The sequence below is a fragment of the Lytechinus pictus genome, chromosome 1, assembly GCF_037042905.1.
Source record: "Lytechinus pictus isolate F3 Inbred chromosome 1, Lp3.0, whole genome shotgun sequence".
In the NCBI taxonomy this organism is placed as follows: Eukaryota; Metazoa; Echinodermata; class Echinoidea; order Temnopleuroida; family Toxopneustidae; genus Lytechinus; species Lytechinus pictus.
This window is the reverse complement of record NC_087245.1, coordinates 33,001,352-33,022,755: the sequence shown is the minus strand read 5'-3', so window position 1 is coordinate 33,022,755 and position 21,404 is coordinate 33,001,352. Positions and strand designations below refer to the sequence as shown.

General features: G+C 34.9%; 1 protein-coding gene across 15 annotated transcripts in view; it reads left to right on the top strand.

The window, feature by feature from the left end:
* Positions 1–3,320: 3,320 nt before the first annotated feature.
* LOC129266028 (electroneutral sodium bicarbonate exchanger 1-like) overlaps positions 3,321–21,404 on the top strand; it is a 50,927-nt gene continuing 32,843 nt past the window's right edge. For 2 of the 15 annotated variants that reach the window (XM_064100731.1, XM_064100708.1), the window contains exons 1-8: positions 4,242–4,309; positions 5,067–5,205; positions 5,873–6,033; positions 6,444–6,659; positions 7,409–7,575; positions 11,672–11,731; positions 14,623–14,682; positions 20,605–20,679. In XM_064100731.1, the coding sequence (XP_063956801.1) occupies positions 4,300–4,309; positions 5,067–5,205; positions 5,873–6,033; positions 6,444–6,659; positions 7,409–7,575; positions 11,672–11,731; positions 14,623–14,682; positions 20,605–20,679 (888 nt within the window). In that variant the 5' untranslated portion in view covers positions 4,242–4,299. Of the gene's footprint in view, positions 3,541–4,228; positions 4,310–5,066; positions 5,206–5,872; positions 6,034–6,443; positions 6,660–7,408; positions 7,576–11,671; positions 11,732–14,622; positions 14,683–20,604; positions 20,680–21,404 lie in introns of those variants that run through there. The other 13 variants (XM_064100736.1, XM_064100719.1, XM_064100749.1 and 10 more) reach the window with 12 other exon arrangements.

Here is a 21,404-nt window from a genome sequence, read left to right as displayed (position 1 = left end):
TTTTTACTTCATGTTGGAGGAAATTATTGAAAGGAGGGGGGAAATCTGGCTTGTTTTAATAACTGCTTAGAGGCAGGGACACAGAGGGCTTTGATGCCTTCGATTGACCCCATTTTCCACTCCAGAGAATATGTAGTGCAGTAGCTCTCTTCCTCTCTTTATCTCTCTCTCATTTTCTCTCGCTATCTCTCATCGTCTGGTACGCACAATCTCTGTACCGCCTGACATTGATTTGATAATTGGTCTAAGTACTAGGAGGTCTGATACATTTATGAGTAAATGAGACGTTGCATTGGCCATGGCATTTGGGTTGAATTGGATTGTCCATAGGCCGTGTTTGAGTAGGTGAATACTGGTTATAACTTTTTATCCATATATCACCACATTCCTCTCTTAAGTATTGATGAAATAGTGACAGTGATTTTCCATTATGAAAAAAAAGTGTTTTCTGTTTCTGAAAACCTGTTCAGTTTGAAGTTCAAACTTGATCTAAAATGGAATTACATTTTGCCATAAACATAAAAACTGTACACAGCAAAAACACAAATTCTGTTTTGCAAAAGGTAAATTCGAGAACCAAAAACAGATTTTCAGTTCTGATATTGATAAACAAACATATTATCCACTGATCATAACAGAGCCTCGTAAAGTAAGCCGTAGAGATTAATCACGGATGCTGATTGTTTGCAATTAATCATGCACAATAAACCGAAGCTTTAAGTTATAGGGGTCCTGATCAGCAGTAAGACAAACAAAAACAATAAAAAATAAAACAACATTAACGATTGGAGAATCAGTGAGCATTCCTATGAAATCTTGATATCTTGATAGATTGCTGCTGTTTATTTCAACTTGTAGATTACATGAAACATTTGGTCCTTGTCATATCGACTAGTTCTACATCTACTTAAGATTTATGTACTGTATTTACGTGTATAACAGTTTTTTATTGACCCCAGAGGGAGACTTCCCTCTATCTTGCTCTTTCTGTCAAATCACTTTCTATTCAATTTGCACAGAATTCTGGTGCCTCTTCTGTTTACACAGGTCCTTTCATAATAGTTTTAATACAGCTAATTCTACATCTACTTCTGATGACACAAACAAGAAAACAAAACTTTGGAAGAAAAAAGCCTGTTTGGCGTCTATTGGGGTGTAAAGTATAGAAATTTATTTTTGTTTGAACATATCCTTGGCTCCATGTGTTATGTTATTGGTATTGCATAACAGTTCTCCAACCTCTGATAATTTTGATTTTTTAATGTTATGATGGTCTAGTTTTGAAATTTAAGATATTCATGTTTAAATTTCATAATTCCAATTTTTTTTCTTTTTCTTACTTTCTACAATCCTATAAAGATTTTACATCTTTTCTTTTCTCTCCCTCATCAATTTGTTATTGTTTCTCCATTATCCATAATCTTCTCTCATTCCGTTGTGATTTAATGTGTGACTGAGTGCTTCAACATCTACTCTAGATTGATTGATAATCTCTGATTAAAAGAATCTATTTCGGTCCTGCTTTATTAAATCTTACTTCGGTACATTTATTACAGGGTTATTTACATGTAGGCAAATTATCAGTCATCCTACTTGCTGTGTGGGTGTCTGGGTTCCCACGAGTTCCAAAGTATTGTATATCTTTCCTTATGAATATTTTGATGAATTAAATGTGTATATGTATTAGCCATGCTAATTTATTTAGTTTATCTATTTTTTGTGGTATGTCATTTCAGCAGGGAGACACAAAGCAACTGTTAAATGATATCATCTCAATTTTCCAGCTGGATTATCATGTTTAAAGCTCATTATCTGCTGAGATGATCTATGGGCAAATGGAGTCGGATGCTGAAAATAATTTAATTCCTTTGAAATGTTGTTATTTCTTTGGGCTACGTTGCCTCTCTCAGTTTTGAAATTTCTTGCAGTATTGTAGTACCAGTCACTGGCTGCACCAAAATGTATTGGTTTTACCCTGCATAGGTTGTGACTCCCCTATACCAAGAATGAGTTACAATCAAATGCAACTTACCATATATATCAATTGCAACTTGATTTTCAAACAATCAAAAGCGCATATCGGGGACAGTACGGCGTGATATTTTTCATTTGCGATCTAATGCATTTCTTTCTCCAAAGGATACCAGGTCATGTGTACACTCTTTGTGTTCACAAATGAGTAAGACACAGACATTCTTGGAAACACGCTTTCTTCATGTTCATGCACATGAGGAACATGAGCACTTACGACGAACCCTTCTTCCTTCTGCCCCATCTCGCAATCCATAATATCATTAAACCATCTGACTCGGCTCGTTGCATGGTGTTCTTGATCCTTTGACCTTTCCTCAGCATCCTGTCTGCCAAACGTCAAGCAATTTATATAAATATAAGTAAACGAGACAGAATTTCGGAAAGAAATATATCTTGATTTCTTACCTGAAGATTGTCTTTGATTTGTTAGAAGTCAAGTTACCAGCACTGTAAAGATCTTGAATTTCTTTTCTGGATACTTCATGATTTCAACATATTCAGTATACACAAGTTCATGTTTTATGATGATGATTTGTATTCATGCGGATGATTATGACTAGCTCTTTTCCGTTTGCTGGTACAAAGGTTCGGAGGAAACTATATTTCAAAGCATATTTTTTTTATATTTCCGTTTTAGACTTGTAGATGAGAAAAGTTAGACTTTGGTCTGTGATTGCATCAGATTTGTATGAGGAGCAGTTCGCTAGAGGTTCAATGGTATTTCGTGGAGAATAAAAAGAGCAAATAGGGCAAATCATTAAAATAACTAAATGAAGATAACAATGATTGAATAATAGTAACAAATGGAAACAGTTTAATAAGAACATCAGGGAGAGAGGGTGGGTGATAGAATGAATGCAAACTTGATAATCATAGACATACATTTTTCAAGATGATCTTAAAAAAAAAAAGTATTGTGTTGTCATAAGTTATGGAAAATAAAATGATTATTGACACAAAATAAATTTATTCATAAAGAGATACCGTACTGTTCTTTCTTGCTCATTCCATTAAGAAATCGATTCCTTCGCTTTACGATGTGTAAATAAATTCAATAAGTCAATCTTCTGGCTATTTAGTTATCATCTATAGATACTGTAGATGATAACTTTACAAATTTTTTTTTTTTTTGAAATCTAACAGTTGAATAGAGCTGCAGTGAACATTTCCATCCCCATTACCTCAAAGATGTCTATCTTGTATATTTTAACCCAAACGGTTTATTCTGAAGATAGTGAATTGACCAGCAACACTCTTTGTGCCCTCTGCCTTTCTTTCATGCAGGTCACCATGCCATCTATGTAGGTGTCCATGTCCCACACAGCGAAGAGCAGCCACAGAAGCACCATCATCACCACCACCACAAACACCGACACAAAAGCAAGGGTAAAAAGAACGGCTCACACAGTAGCGCCAACAACAGTAGCTCCACCTCTGATGCGTTCTCTCCAAACAGCGACCCGGATGCAAGACCAGATGCCCTTCTCCTCGATAAAAACGGTACCGGTAATGATAAGAGAAGAACATCAATATTACTTTTTAAAAAAACAAGCTCTTGCCTACATGTATATTATAAGTAATTGGAATGGATCCTTGGCGAAAGTTTAAGCCATGTTTAGTCATAGCTTAGACTGGGAATCGGCACCTTTCCTTTTTTTACATTGATGTGAACTAGAATAGAAGTTCTTTCTTACATTGTCAGAAGACAATGAGTACAGGTATCTCAGCAAAAATCTTAGTAGGAATTTTGCTATTCCTATCCAATCCTATCCAATCTAGTTTCTGTATAGACAATTCACAAAACAATTGTTGATCATGATCCCATATGGACCTGACTTCTGATAATACTACCTAAACCTAATTTTGGTAGAGTATACAATAGGGTAGTCTCTTAATGAGATTTTAGGAACTTTTATTTATTTTATTTATATCCACTTGGATGTCTTCATAGTCAGGATTCACTCTATGCATGCAGTTTGAACCCTTGAAAGACCCCTTTGATCCTTGATATCCCATGTGTTTGCAGATGCTTCACAGATCGTCAAGTTCATTCTTGGCGATGAAGGGTAGTCTAACAATGATATTACACATGGAATGACTTACAATTTGTTAATTAGTATGATGCATGACTTGAAGTCACTTTGAACCATTTGTGAAACACCACATTTAATCCTTATACCGTCTTTGCTTGCAGAAGATGCTTCTCAAAGGGTCAAGTTTATCCTTGGTGATGAAGAGTCTGGTTACAATGAGTTTATACAAGAAATGGCTTACAGTATGTTCATTGGAATGATGCATGACTTCAAGTTACCTTGAACCCTTAATAAACAACCCCTTTGGACCTTGATACCTTCTTTGCTTGCAGGAGATGCAATCTCACAAAATTAAGTTCATCCTTAGTGATGAAGGGTAGTCTAACAATGAGATTACCCATGGAATGACTTACAGTATGTTCATTGGTATGATGCATGACTTCAAGTTCATTTGATCCCTTAGTACAATACCCTTTTGGTCCTTGATACCTTCTTTGCTTGCAGGAGATGCAATCTCAGAAAGTTGAATTCATCCTTGGCGATGACGGGTAGATTACCCATGGAATACTTGTAACTTACAGTTTGTTCATTGGTATGATGCATGACTTGAAGTCACTGTGGACTATATGAAACACCTCTCTGGATCTTTAATATCCTGCGTACTTACAGGAGATGTTTCACAGGGAGTGAGGTTCATCCACGATGATGAACGGCAGTCTACGGATAAGATTACACTTGGAATGACTTGTATTTTCTTTGGTATGATGCATGACTTTGGACTCTTGTGAAACCCCCTCTGACTCTTCTTTGCTTGCAGAGGATGCTTCTCAGAGGGTCAAGTTCATCTTGGGCGATGAAGGGTAGTCAAGCAATGAGATCACACTTGGAATGACTTGCAGGTTGTTCATTGGTATGATGCATGACTTGAAGTCACATTAAACCATTTGTGAAACAACTCCTTTAATCCTTTCACAATCCTTATGCTGTCTTTGCTTGCAGGAGATGCTTCTCAGAGGGTCAAGTTCATCCTTGGTGATGAAGCCGAGGAGGGTCATGAGTCTCATGAGATCTTCACAGAGATGGAGGAGCTTTGCGTTGGGTCTGACGGGGAAGAGCTTGAGTGGAAAGAGATGGCAAGGTAGGTAACAGTTTAGCATGCTGAGGATGTAGTCTTCCGTGAAGCCCAAGGCTACAATAGATCAAGGTTAGGGATAAGTGGGAGTAGGGAATCAGAGGAGGTAACAATGTAGCCAGCAGTTAAGCATTCTGCGGATGTGGCCCTCCATTAGGCCCTATGGCTAGGATGGATCAGGGTCAGGGATAAGTGGGAGTAGGGAATCAAAAGAGACGACAATTTGGGCAATAGTTTTAGCATGCTGAGGAAGTGGTCCTCACTGTAGCCCTATGGTTAAGATGAATCAAGGGTCAGGGATGAGATGGAGTAGAACATCAATGTAGGCAACAGTTTAGCATGCTGAGGATATGATCTTCTGGTTAAGGTTACAGGTTGTTTTTGGTTAGGCTTAGTCAGATAAAATGGAATGGATAGAGTCGAGGGGGAAGACAACACTTAAGCTGGCTGGGGACTTTAGATAAGACTTCAGAGAGGATTGGTCAGACTCAGGTTAGGAGTGGTAAAATCAAATGGAGAAGAGATACAAGATGGACACCAGTTTCATATGTTCAGGATGAAGATAAGTTTAGGTGAAGTTAAGTAGGGGAAAGTGGAATCATTATAAGTCACGAGAACTGTTAATAGGTTACCCAGGATGAAGTCCTTTCTTCAAAATCTTCTTTGTAAACAGGTGGATAAAGTACGAGGAGGATGTAGATGTGGATGCAGACAGATGGAGTAAACCTCACGTAGCGACACTGCCTCTTCATAGTCTGTTTGAACTGAGGAACTGCCTGATTAACGGTACAGTGTGTCTGGACATGGAGGCAGACAACATAGTCCAGATTGCAGGTGAGCCATGTGAAATTGTCCCCATTTTGACCTGAATTGTGAGGATTGTCAATTTTAAGTTATACTTCTGATTGGAGATACCCATAATGGTATCCTCAATTATTTTCAATTTCTGTGATAAATTCATTACACAAAGATACAGCTGCGGGTCCAGGATATTTTTAAAGAGGTGCTATTGGTCCCAAAAGTTGACAAGCCTGCAAACATACTGTACATACATTTTTGCCATTATAGAGCACATTTTTGTTTAAACATGCTCAACACGCTATACAGTAAAAAAAAAAAACTGTATAGTTCTACTGTCCAAGTGCTTCCAATATGCATAAAGTGGATGCTACTGAGAAAATAAATACATGTAGGTGTCTATCTTGTGTGGGTGAAAATGAACTCCTCTTTTGTGTCCTCCTTAGATCTTGTCCTGGACAAGTTAATTATGTCAGAACAGTTGGATGAGAGCAAGAGAGAACAGGTCCGGGAGGCTCTTCTACGCAAGCATCATCATCAGAGCCACAAGAAACACCGCGACAAGAGGGGTAGCAGTCTCCTGCCCATGATCAGATCACTGACGGACATCGGACGCAGTCTCTCACAGGGTGGCGCTCACAATACAAGCATGGAACAACAAGGTTTGAACTAATTGAATTGTAGGGAGAGGGAGAGAGGGAATGGGAGGGAGGAAGAGAGAGAGAACGAAAGACAAAGTCATAGAAATAGACAGAGAAAGAGAGAGAGAGAGAGAGAGAGAGAGATGAAGGAAGGAATGAAGAGGAATTAGAAACCGGAAGGGTAAGGAAAACAATTGTAGGAAAAGAAATTTAGAAAGGGATGAAGATTTTTTTTTGTGAATATGAACAAACATTTAGTGAAAAATTCCATATCTTATTTCATTTCTTTCTTCGATTTAAGAAATGAAATAACATTTAATTCTTACTACAGATTAAAAAAAATTATTATGATGATGATTGATGATGGTGATGATAGATGATGATGATGATGATAAATGATGATGAGGATGATGATGATGGTGATGATGATGATAGATGATGATGATTGATGGTGATGATGATGGTGATGATGATGATAATTATGAAGTTATCATCATCATCATCACTTCATGATTCCATTTCATGAAAGTTGTCAGGACTGATAAGATGTCATTCTCTGACGATTACCATAGTAACAGTCAGACATTTGCTTCTCAGTCAGTCACAATCAAGGATACTTGTCAGATCTGACAACTTGTCAGGTTGATGGAATGCTCCCTGGTCCACACTTGGAAGATATTTTCAAAATCATTGTAACAATATATGGAGGGTTAAAGAAATATTTTGTGATGGTTGTTTATTTTTATGATTATTTTGTTTTACTCCACCAGCTGCTCAAGGGGCACTACATACGTCCCATGGGTCATCCCCTAACATACAGAACAGCCAAACCTCCCCTAGCTCACTCATGGTCAAGACCAGCTCCGGTGAACTAGGCAAGTCAGATACATGTGCATCCGGGAGTCTCCCCAAGGTCTCAAGTCATCACAGTCTAAAGGTACGTTACCATGGTGATTGATGAATACTAACCATAATTGATATCTCATTTTATCTCTCTCTCTTTCTGTTCTTGTACAAGGTGTTGACGGAGGTTAGAATTTCATCTTTTTCTACCAAGAATATTGTATTGCCCAAGGATCTCCACGCACCGATATTAGTGCTTGTTAGGTTGCCATGGATATAGATTTGGCTACCATGGCGATATATGTCCTTGCTCGTATATATAATGAGAGGTGATTATAAGCCACAAAGTAGAAAAGGTAATTGATGCTCTTTAAAGAGATGTATGAGGTGATTTATGCAGTCAATTTAAAGTGTGTACTTAATCGTTTTGCCACTAATATCAAGAAGTAGATAGAAAATGTCTTCAGGTTTTCGTTGACATGAAAATGAGAACCAAGGTTAAAATAAGTGTTCACATTTGTTCTCAGACATTTTTGTAAGGTGGTAGTGTGTGTCATGACCTGTACTATTGAAAAACAACAATGAATCATTGAAATGAACAATGAAACACAGCATTGCCAGTACATTGACAGGGAAAGCCTAAACATGTTATGACATTTGTGTGAATTAGAAGTGAGTCATTTAGAACTATCTCATGCTCTAGATCATATTGCGTGAAAAGACACATTAAAAGGAATGGTTGTCAGTAAAGAACTATTAAGGGTCTGTTGGTATTTAACATATATATAATTTGTTTTTGTGAAATATTGGAAATTAGTCAAAGAGTAGGGTATGAGATGAGTAAATTGGTGCAATTTTACATTACACGGCTAGAAGTTATCCATTATGTTAGTGTAGCCAATAAATTGTTTGATTTCCAAGTCAAGTTTAAATCAGACGTTAAATACACATTAAACATAAAATATCTTGATATTGTAATGATCAGTTATATTTAGGATACTGCATGACAATCAGGTGGGAAATACTCCAATGGATATTATATTCTAAGTTGTAGAACATTAAAAAATATAGTCATTTGGAAATGAGGTTGGTGAGATGTAGGTGCTTTAAAGACACTTGGTTGTGGTCCAAACCACATTTTGTTTTTTCCGACAATCGATTCGCTATCATGAGTCACCCACCTGTACCCCCAAAAGAAGCAACTGGTTTCGACTTTTATAAAAGTCCCTGATGAAAAATTGATCATGTCATTTTATGAAGAGAGAAAAAAATTGGAATCCTCTTTCACATTAATGTTTCTCGCCCTCTTTCCTGATTCTTTCATCGATGTTCGGAATAACCAGGAAGGTCTTTTATAAGTTGACTCTATGCCAACCTCGATCTAGTCCCCATTTTCTTGTTAAGGATTTAAAGTAACCTTAATTATTGACAGAGGGCAGATCACATGCTTATTATAAAGGTTTTTTTAAAAAAACAATGTTTTTTTTACAATGGTAACTTTGATTAAAAGAGGAATGAAGTTAGCATGCTTTCTATAAAGGTAACATCAATTTATTAAGAGTGCATTTGACACAATTTCTTTAATGTTACTTAAATTTGATAAAAAGAGGGAGCTTACACGCTTTCTTTAAAGACAAACACAAATCTTTAATCAGAGGACAGCTCATATACCTACATATTTCTAAAGTGCAGTATTTAAAAACATGAGAGTAATGTAATACTACATGTACATCAGTAGATAAAGGAATGGGATCGTTATAAACCTAGACATTTTTGGAAAGGAAACGTCCTGATGGGCTTATCTCTGTGAAATATGTGTGGATAAAGTAATCACTACCAGCAGTGGCAAACGATTGACAAACCACTTTGTAAGTTTGTATTGAATTGGAAGAAAATGAATACATATTTGAATGTAGCTGGTAAGAGAATCTATTTCAAGAATACCTGTACATGTATTTGTGTATTTGCACTTAATATTTAGTCATTGCAAAGGTTAAAAAATACAAATCAAAGTTTACCTTATGTAAATTGTAATATAAAATTCATCATGTGAATAGACGAATAAGGCCTGAGGGGAACACCAAATATGTTTTCCGAACAGAATCATATTGTTCCGAGTCTTTAGATGAGGGCAACAAAGTTCTTTTATATTTGATGCTCCCTGAAAGTAGAGCTAGTCAGTATAGAGCAAAATAATAAAGATGCCTGGAGATATTTTACTATTGATGTTTATACCAATATCTCATAGCTTTACCTTTGTGACGTATTTATCAATCATTGTGACGCATGTTGTTACTGCACGTAACTGTTTCAAACTGATGCGTATCCCTTTGCACACGTCTTCAGGTTCCCGGAAGCGAATCCATGGAAAATTCAAAGGTATATTTTGCATCGTCTCTGCATGCAGAGTCAGAGCGTGCAGAGTGACTAAGCAAAATACAAACCATTTAACCCATTCATTCCTAATGTTCGTAAAATACTATGGCAATACAGTTTTGTAAATTACCTGCCCAGGGACCCGTTTCATAAAACTTGTTATGATAACAAATTTGCAACACAGTAAAAAGCTACTGAAATCGTTCAATCTGATTGGTTGATAATGAATTTGTTGTCTATTTGTTGTTGCAACAAGTGTTTTATGAAACAGGACCCTGATGTCTGATACAGGTAATGATTATTTATATTGACTGTGTTATCAGACAGTTTCGATGTGAAGTATTAAAAAATTGAATTGGAAAATATAATCATAATCATAACCACCAATAATAGCCTGTGAATGGATTAGATTTTTTTTTATTGTGAGAATTAATCTTTACTTCCTATTAAGTTTTAGTATGAATAAGATATATTTAAAAAATGCCTAAAATTTATGTGGTAGTGTGGTACATGTATATTCTGTACTTTACAATACATAATAGTGTTTAAACTTCATGCATGACGAGTGTAGATATTTATGCATTGTTTATTTGACTGTTAAAATCATATTGAAGTGGCCTTTTTATTTTAGTTGCAGTAGGCTTTTATTTTGGTAGAAGCATTTACTTATGGAATAATAGTTAAGAACAATTTAATGTATACTGATTAATTGTGTCGTATATATTTAAATATTTTTGCTCATAAGAATCCAAAATTCCCTCTAATACATATTTCATTGTTGTGTGAACATTTGTGTGTTTTTACATGTAGATATGTAATTTTTATAATCGCCTTTAGTACTGGGTAGATACAGATTCATGAAGATTTGTATAGCAAAAATTGTTGTGAAATACATGCAGTCTCATGTCTTTGCACAAAAAATGTGGATATACTGCCCTCTATTGTTCATTATGTTGTAATGTCATTATCAACATATTAGTAGTAAAATATGATTTCTAGTTTGCTCCCATATTTACACCTGTTAATTTGTCAATGTCCCCATCAAATATCACTTCTTTGTAGTGTAATATCTTGTGCCCTGTACATGTAAATGTAAAATTTCCTGGTTATTGTTGGTTTTGAAATATTAGTTTGAGTCAATTCCATATGGGAAGAAATGACGTTCTCATGATTAACAAGTCTGAAATCAATTTACATGTAGATAATATGAATGGTACAATTCATGCAACTTTTGGGCAGTATTAAATGATGCATGGTCCTTCACTTACATGAAGCGGGACTGAATTACGTTTGCAAGTAAACGCTTTTTGACAACGAACCTACACCTCGTACCTTTTCCAATTGTTATTCAACAGGCTAATTTCTGTTGTTGAAATGTCACTTTTCTTGTGTGGAATTTACTTGAAAGTACACTGTCCTATGAATAAACACAGCACTTATTCATAAATCAGATTTTACATTTACAAATATTTCACGGAATAACCCAAACTAACGCAGATAATTGAGCTGGCATAGCAGCGATACTTTAACATGTATGTGCAGCAACTGAATATCAATAAATTTCTGCATTGATTTTGGAACATGTTATTTAGGAGAAGAAAAAAAATTCATGAATGTAAAACATGAATTCTTGTGACATCTTTTGTCCATTGAGCTGTGCAAGTCTGATTTGACTGTGCTTTGTATATTCATCCACACTGTTTGTTTTTTATACCAAGTGTGGTAGCACCCCTGATGTGGATAATGTGTAGTAGTGCAAACACACCTGCCCTCTATGTATCTTGGCTTTTTTTTCTTGTCTCTCTCCCCCACAGAAAAGATTCAGTGAAGCACGTCTCTCCATCCCGCACAACCTACACGGACATAGTCTCTCGGTTGGCTTCCAATTTCATTTTTTCCCCTTATCGTTTATTTTACGGTGTTTATTCTTTTTAATAAAAATCCATAAAGGTGTTGTGCCTTGCTTTCCTTTTTATTCCCCAACGTGCAACCTGCAACCATACTGGCTGTAACCATCCATTTCATGATTTTTTTATTTATTTAATTCATTTTCTTGGTCAAGATGTCATCTTGTTTTGCAGGTGTTTTGATGTTGGTTATCCTTGTTTTGATGAGTTTTTGATGATGTTTTGAAGGTGTTAGTGGTGAATTTTGCTGTTTTAAAGCAGGCTGGATTACGTTTTCTCTCTGGTCATAGCCGATTTATTTTTTCTCTCAGTGGTCATAGTCATGAAAAAGAAAAAGCACCAAGCTGCTGTTTCTGCCGAGCCTTTTCATGTCACTCTACTTTTCCTTCTGTTCTTTGTCATCTTTTGAGGATTCCATTCTGGCCCTCCTTTCATGCTCACTTCACCATGTGATCACCATGTCATCTTGTTTATGTGTTCACCCACAATTCATTTCTTCAATGTGTCACATACCTCATTGTTACAAAAAAATAAATATATATATATCTTTTCGAGGTTACTTCAACAATTTACTGCCTAAATCTGCAACTTTGGATAAGCTTAATATCATTGCAATGGATGGAGCTCCAGGGCATCCTTTTGAGTCTCCATGGCTCTTTTGACCATTTCAGGTGCGAGATTATCCCGAGCACCCGTTTCAGTTTTTCCCTGCTCATTGTCAATAGTGCCAGTTTTATTGATACTGTCATTTCAGACAAATTTGATTCTCAGACTTGATTTTTTTAAATGTGTTTAAATAGGTATGAGATGCATTGATTGATATTTATTGTTTCTTTTCTCTTATCATTCACTAGTCATCTCCATGCACTTAATAATAGTCACATTCCACTTTCCCAGCTCCTATCAGAGTTGTTAGTTGAAAATTAGTTATCCTCTATCAACTTTAACCAACTGTCTTGGTAATTAATCAACCTGCTAATTTCAAACATATCATTTTGGATTAAATTATGGTTTTCTTTGGTTTCTATAATTGAAATTCAATATGAGATGAGAAAAGGGCATAAAAACAGTATAATCTAATTATAGTCTATTGAAGTTATTCATAAGGTGATGTATTCATTGGATGAATATTACTGAGAATTGACAAAGAACTTATTTAGTTTCATTCTGCCTTTGTTAATTTCATAAACCCTCATACATGTACGTGCATGTCCTTCTCTTTCTTCTGTCAGTGGTCATGTACATTTCACCTGCATAGTTATCGTGTTAACTTATCTTTTTAATTTCATCACATTTTTGCATTCTTCTGACCATCTTCTGTGATGCAGATGAACTCATCACAGATATCACATTATTATGACATTGCACAATCTTGTGAATCTTTCAGAAATCATTGAAACAATATATAACATGAATATAACAATATGGAGTAAATTTCACAGCATTATTTTGAGCGCTGTTAGAATGATAATGACTATTCAAATCATGATTTCATTGCCACCATCACCAAGAAAATGATAGCTTTATTAACATTAACATTAACATCAACACCATCATATATGTATCATCAATCATCATCTTCATCTGATCATCATCATCATCATCTTCCTCTTCCCCACCACCATCATCATCACTTTCATCGTAATTTTAATAATCATTGTCATCATAATTATTGTCGTCATAGTCATCATCGTCATAATATTCGTCATAAACATCGTTGTTGTAGTTGTCATCATTTTCATCATCATCTTTTTCGTCATGCTCAATCATAACCACCTCTGCCACCATTTTATCATTATCATCACAATCTGCCCATTGCATCATTATTTGTAACTAACAACATTTTCATTCATGTGTATCCATTGTCATTTCATTCACTAATACATTTCGTGAAAAAGTCCTCCATCCTGCTTTGGTGAGAACTCCTAATCCAGCAATGGCACCTGAATTTTGAATTTAAAACTTTTCATGTTTATATGCACTGTTTTGATGAAGCTTTGATTTTGTTATTTGGTTTTAAATTGTTCATTAAGTTTTCATAACTCCATTTTCGTAATAATTTGGAAAATATTTAAGTCTTTGATTTAAAGTGAAACTCGTCACAATGCACTGGTCACATTGAATTGGTGATCAGCTTTTATAAATCATTGCTAAGTTGTCGATTTATTGATTTATTTTTGCAAAAATTTCATGAAGCAGCTATGAAAAGTGACATTAAATAATTAAAGCTAAATGAAATAATTTCTACAAAGCATTTTTCATCAAGGTTGTTAATAAATTTCATCCTTGTAAAAAATGCTTGCAGGTATGTCAGATTATGACCAAGAAATGTCACCATGAAAAGAATGTTTTAAAAAAGAGTGAGCTAATTTCACTGTTGCCAATTAAAAAGAAACGTTTTGTTTATAATGTATTGCTAAAAGAGTGTATGTAATAGTTAAATGCATTCAAGCATTTCACTAAAACTTTCACTGAAAAAAAGTAAGAAATTAGCTGCAAATTATCCTACAATTGAAACAGTTTTAAAAATTTAGATGCACTAATATGTTAGCTAAGCTATAATGAGTTCATCACTAAGTTTGAATTATTTTCCCATAGATTTTATCATTCCATTGAATAGAAATATCATGAATATCCTACCTTTAAGATCCTGTATTTATCATCATATTTGAATGGAGTCGATCACGGTATACTGATGCTACACTATTTAGTATATATAGGACTTCCATTCTAACATTATTTATTTGCATGGTCTTGGTGTTATATTGATGTTTGCTATATATAATTCTGTTTGATGTGACATGGTTTTTCTTTCTCCGCTGCTGCTTTTTGTGGCGTCGTTTTTCCCCCTCTCACAGAAAAGACTGAGTGAAGCTAGAATGTCTCTGCCGCAAAACCTCCAGGGTCTTAGTATGACGGTTCGACAAATTTTATTTATCTTTTTATTTATCTTTTTTTTTATTCTTAAAGATGATAACTGCTCTTGGATTTTACATGATATATGTGCTTGTTGTTCCCCCTCCTGCCTTCCTCTGTGCCTCTTCCTCATCCTGATTTCCCCCTCCATGCTCCCCCTCATTCATTCTTCGACCTCGCCCCCCCCCCCCCCAATTTCCTTGCTTCTGAGCCTCCATTGAAGCCCCTTTCACAATTGGTGGTACGACTCAGTGCAACATATATTGTGACCAAACGATTGCGAAAGCCCATTGAATTATGTTTTAATCATTAGAAATGAAAAATCAAACTGGTTATGTCTTTAAAAGCAGTAAGATTATTTATTTTTATTTAGTCTTTGTTCAAATTATACAGAATTGTGAATCAAGAATCTGAAGTTTGTGAAGATAAATTCTGCAACATTTTGATGGGACCCTCCCATTATCCCCAGGTGGTTGATTTAGAACCAGAAGTTTTACAAATTTCCCCTCCCTGGGTCTCACAGACATCTTAAGAAACTAGACATAACTTGGGAATTCCATCGAAATCTTGCAGAATTTATCTTCATATTTAGTTCAGATTCTCGATTATAATTCTACACGATTCATGCCTTTGCGAGCGAATATAAACAAAGTTCGACAAAAACAAAACAGATAATATTTCCCATCCTTGATAATTTTGGAGGCTAATTTAAAGTTTTCATTTCTACTTTTCCACCATTTGTGGTGCCATGAAAGTGGGGTACATGTACCTTTCTCTCGATAGGCTCTAATATCATAATGTAATTTACTGTGGAAGATGAATTTTGTCTGATCAAAAGTGAAAGGAATTCATTGCTGACTTTAGCAACATATTTTTTTTTTAGTGAAAGGGAAACTGCTAGCTTTTACTCCATTATACGAGATTTATTCTCTTTCTACAGATGATAGCAAAATTGAATACAAAGTAGATCAAATCTCCAGGCCCCTGTTCATGCCTACCTATGTTATAAAATTATTTCAGCTTCCTCCCTCCCCATAATGCTGAGCTCCTCATAATATTATTACGTCATCCATATGGTTTAATGAAAAAAAAAGTCATATTTTTCCCATAAAACTTCTTCTTCAAATACTTCTTTGTAATATACCCTTCCTCTCTTGTATCTACTACCAATATATTTGCATGGCACTCAATGTGCATTATGTGAATTGTTTGTGTATATATATATATATATATATATATGTGTGTGTGTTTACCTTCTGATATTGCATGCCCATCTGCATGGCTGTATGTATTGTCCCGTTACTGTTGTCTTCTGTTTTTACCGATAAAATAAGAAAAGGCATTCATTCGGCTAGCTGTAAAGGTAGTATGTCATCGTGAAACTAGCAGACAACATGGGTGTTTATAAGCACAAATATACCATTCGCTACTGTAGCACTTGTAACACTCCCCTGATTGCACATTGTAAACCCTGCGGTGTTAAAATTGACACCATTTGGTAGAGGACCATACCCTGAGGTGTTAAAATTGCACCTTAGAGATTATACATAACACCAAAGGTGTTGTAATCACACCCTGAGGTGTCAAAACTTCACCCTAGAGGTTGAACATAACACCAAAGTGTGTAAAATAACTGCCAATGGTGTTGTCATAACATGATGGGTGTTGAACTAACGCTGAATACTAAACACCAGAGTAAAATGACTGGTGATGTCCTCTATGTATACACCAATCAACACCGCAGTTTCTGCTGTGTAAGAAGTTCAGAATTGATGCAGCTTTACATAATTCTACCTCCATGTTTCACGATGACATACTAATAACTTTAAGAGATAAGTTCAACGCCCTTTTGTTGAGCTGTCAGCAGGCATTTGTGAGTGGCTTGTGCAGGTTCAGATGACTACAGATTTGCTATAAAAATGTGACTGGTATGTGCATTCACACATCTGAGATCTAACTTTCGATTGATCCACTTAATATCAACTATTGGAGTCTATCGACATATTATTAGAAACATATGTACATGTATGGTTGACCAAAATAGTGATGTACATAATCAATTAATTATATGAATGATGATCATTTCAGTGAACCTCTCTACAAACATTATGAGGATAATTATTGCAGGATTTCCATAGTTACGATAAGTCAAGGGTCCAGGGCTCTCCTGCATAAACTTGCATTTATATGCCGCTTAGGGTCCGGTTGCTGACAGAGTTGCGATCAAATGTAACTCCAAAAATCAATCACAAACTTAATTTTCAACCAATGAAATGTTGGTATGGGACAATTGCGTTTGATTTTTTTAGTTGCGTTTGAGCACAACTCTTTCTACAACATGCCCCTGAAGAAAATCAACTTCACTTGTTTCTCATCCAGTGTGAAGCAAGGACTTGTGTTCAATTTGCTTTTATTTGCATTTAAATGTGACTTCTTGTGCAACCAGTCCCAGTTGCCATTACAAACCTCTTGCATTTCTTAATGTTGCATCAGTGATCTCTTTGTATTCGCAGTTAGAGAAAATGTTTCTTTTCTCTACCATAATATATTTAGCACAACAACATTTTGAATTAAAATGTGCAGTTGAAAATGTATCATCTGAATTCTGAAATGTCTTAAATAGAAAACGAGAATCAAGTTTCAGTACTCCCCTCTTAAAAAAAATGATAAGATGAAATTAGAAATGATAGCCATGAATAATTAAAAATAAAATAAATGCAATTTTCACCTTACTAATATTTACTCATGTTTATAACAGCTTTGACAATTGTTGCATGATTATTTAACCCTTTTCTCTGCTTTAAATGGGTATCATGGTGTTTATTTTTTTGAATTCGCTGCTCTTTATATGACTTGTAAAAAAACAATATAGTGCCAGCTGCATGTCCATTTTAACGAGATGTTGTGTTTGTGCGTGTGATACATCATTCTTGCTCTACTCACTTGCAAACTGCTTACTAATCTGTGCTTATTTCTTTCTGATATTTAGTCTATTCCTTCATCTGTTAAGTATTCCATTTCTAAATAGTTTTAGATCTGCTTAATGATTTTACTGCTCAGTAGGATGTTAAATGCGTTATTCTGTGATATCTCAGTTTTCCTTTAGCCCATATCAACAACAAACCATTAATTTGCCAGGAATATTTTTTGGTCGTAATCATTGCAATGGAATCAGTAAGACACAACTTTATATATAATTATGATATTCCATGGATAGATGTGCTTTGAAGTTGGGCTTATTCATTTGTTATAAATATTTATTTAAAAAAATTGAGAAAAATGTTCATGAACTTGCATTTAGACTTACCGGGTCCCTTCCAACGCTAAACAAATACATGCAATTTTCATTTAGACATACTCTCATATCAGTTCGATTGACATTTTCATATTGCATTAAGAAATCAATTGCAATTTATTCATTTTCATAACAGAAAGTCAACCATGTAAACAATGTAGAAACAATTCACTATCCTTACTATTGATAATGATAATAGCAAGTTCTCATATAACAGATATCCAATGTCCAAATAGAGTCTAGATATTACCCTATCCAGCCAGCCTTTTTGTACAGCACACAAGCATATCCTGCTGGGTACCCATTTACCTCACTTGGGTTGAGTGCAGCACAATGTGGATCAATTATTGTGAAATGATTCCTAACCGCTGACTGAAATTATATCTTGACAAGTTGTCTTGACACAGTGTGATTGTATAATGGCTGGTGAATTCAGAAATCCCAAATTGACATTTATTTCATGAAATAAGCACATTCGCTTTAAATATTCACGTCTCACTCCTTGGAAGGCTTGCAAAGGAACAAAAAATCAATTAAAATTGCTGCATTTTCCTGTGCATTTCATTATTCTGAGAAAATTTCAATTTTCTAATCAAATTTGCAATTATTTATTGATATGGTAAAGCTCATTAGCAATACGCATCACTACATTTTCTTGATACAGAATTCATTATTGTGACTGGTGATTAAAATTGTAACTTTAGAATATACTGAATTATGCAAAATTACCCAATATTTTTTTGTTAGAGCTATACTAAATAAGCAAATGGACATTTAAATCATGCAAAAAGTTATTGCACCCAGAGATCTAATTTGTAAAGCTCTTCTTAATAACATTGGATCAAATTTCACATTCGCACCTGTGCTATGACCTCAACAGCTGCTTTTTATCAAACACTCGAAAAGCACTTGGTGCATGCACTTCACCTGTACAAACAGATCTACAATTGATTCTAGCATTAGTAAATGAGCAGAATAACCCTCAAATATCTCCCATTCTTTTAATGCATAGATAAATTCTACTTTAAAAGGAATTACTGCGGAAGTGGAGAAGGTCTCTACCCTTTTGATTGAGTTTGACTAACGTTAAACTGCTTATGTTTCATGAATGAATGATTACATAACTTTTGTGTCATTGTCTGTGTTTTGCATTGCCAGATGTTATATGGCAGGCCTATATGATGTATCTCAGCATTTACTTTGCTGAGGGCACGTTTGTATTAGCATAGCAATCCTCATAAATATAGGGTGGGGTGTCGGAAGAGTTTATTTGATTTTTTTTGTGGTGGTAGGAGGTATAAGTTGAAATTTCAGCTAGTAGGTAGATAACAGTGACTTCCATTTTATTAACTGAGAAATTTCCACTGAAAATTTATTCGTTATTTGTAGATTTTGCGCATTTTGTGCAATGAAAGTACAAGATGAATAGCCACAGCACACTATTCGTAAATAACATACTCTGTACTCCTCCGTTAATGATATAACGAAATGATGTTTGTGTTTTCCACCAGCTGTAATTAACTTGAAATATATTTTGATATGATTAATTTGGAAACCTGATATGATAAGTGGAAATAGATGCATGCAAAATAAAACTGTTCGGTCGATAAATTTCTGAAGTGAGACATTATGGAAAGGAAGTGATTAGTCATGTACACGCCTACATACATAACTGGGATTGGTCAAAATATTTTGTATTTTATATATTTTGTCCAAAATATTTTATATTTTTATAGACAAGAGGAAAGCTACATATGTCTATTCTTTTTCTTCAAGTGGATGGGAGACTTATTTCTTTGTTTCCGGCCATTTTTATTCATTCTTCTGATTCTCCCTTATTATGATTTTGTCATTGCCATAGAGTACCGAAGTGTGACGTCATTAATTTTTGTTTTGTGCATGTCAGCGTTTTTGATACCATATGTTAATAGAGCATGATGAAATACATGTACCTCTACAACCCAAATTTGGTTGAAATCGGTCCATGGGGGCCTTGGATATCTTAGATATGACGTCATGAATTAATAATTAGCCCAATTGACATCAAATGTATAATTGGCCTGGTTCTAAACGTCAGGAACCAATACATCGACTTCAGTGGGGCTAATTATGTATTCAGGAGGTCATATCTAAGGCCCCCATGGACCGATTCCCAACAAATTTTTGGTAGTGGGTGTTTTTCATCATGCCTTGCCAAGATATGGTATAAAAAATGCTGAAATGCAAAAACAATATTTTGTGAGGCATCACTTTGCTACTCTATTGATTCATTTCATTATAGTTTTCACAAATTGTCCTAAGAGACCAATATCAATGACAGAAAAAAAATTGTTTTGATATTCAAATTAGACATCTATCATAAAATTTCATACTCTTGAATGTTCTTACTCGATTCCCTAGGGAATGCACTCCCTTGCTGTCAACAAGACTTATTGAGTAACATACATGTTGGTCCTTCATGAAATGTGTTTATATCACAATTTCTTCCTGAAAAAGGTGATGATTTGAACAAGATGTCTCGCTTCTTGTTTAAGAATTGATGATGTCAATTATTCTTTTATGGTAATTGATTAGAATTGGTGGGATAAACCATTCATCTTTGCTTTTTTTTATTTCATTTTTTTTTTAGTCTCTTGAATCCTATCATAGAGGTAAACCAGAATCCATTAAACATAAGCTGGATTTTAGACATGGAAGATCTAAGGTATGTGTTGCCATGGTAACGAGTTGATTTGCTGCACAGGGTGTCTCTCTACTGACCACAATATAGATCCGTTTGGAAAACTTTCAATGACCTAATGGCACAGTCTCTTTTTATACTTTTGAAGTGCCATATATGGTACTCTGTATATAACTTGCTTTTCTTCAACACCATTACAATAGCCTTTGTGATACAGATATTAACTATAGAAACTTGCTCTCAACAGTTCCAAATAGCCCAACTGTCTCAGATTACAATGATTACTAACAATACAAGTCCGGGCTTCAATCCTCTCATAGATGCATTGTTCAAGGGTTTCTTATTTGGCACCACACTATGCTAAAACAAAGACTGGTATCACCTCAATGGTGTTTGATGTTGAGCACAATAAAATAAAACAAGTGAACTAGGAAGAGATAAAACAAAAGATAAAACAAAAGAGATAAAACAAAAGAAATTAATCTACCATCTTTAGTTCACATTTGCTTCATTTCTTGAATCCTTATCTCTCATTTCAGTGTGTTGTTATGATGTGACATGACTCTTTTATACAATATTGTTAAATGATGTCAGTGAAAAAAAATAGGCAACTTTCAAAGAAAACAATAACTAGATTTGTGCAGAGTTTGCTGTGGGGCACAAAACTAATTCAATTGACAAGTTCAGATAAATGTAATGGGTGTACGTTATCCCTTTATTATTGTCTTAATTATCAAATTAATCATGAG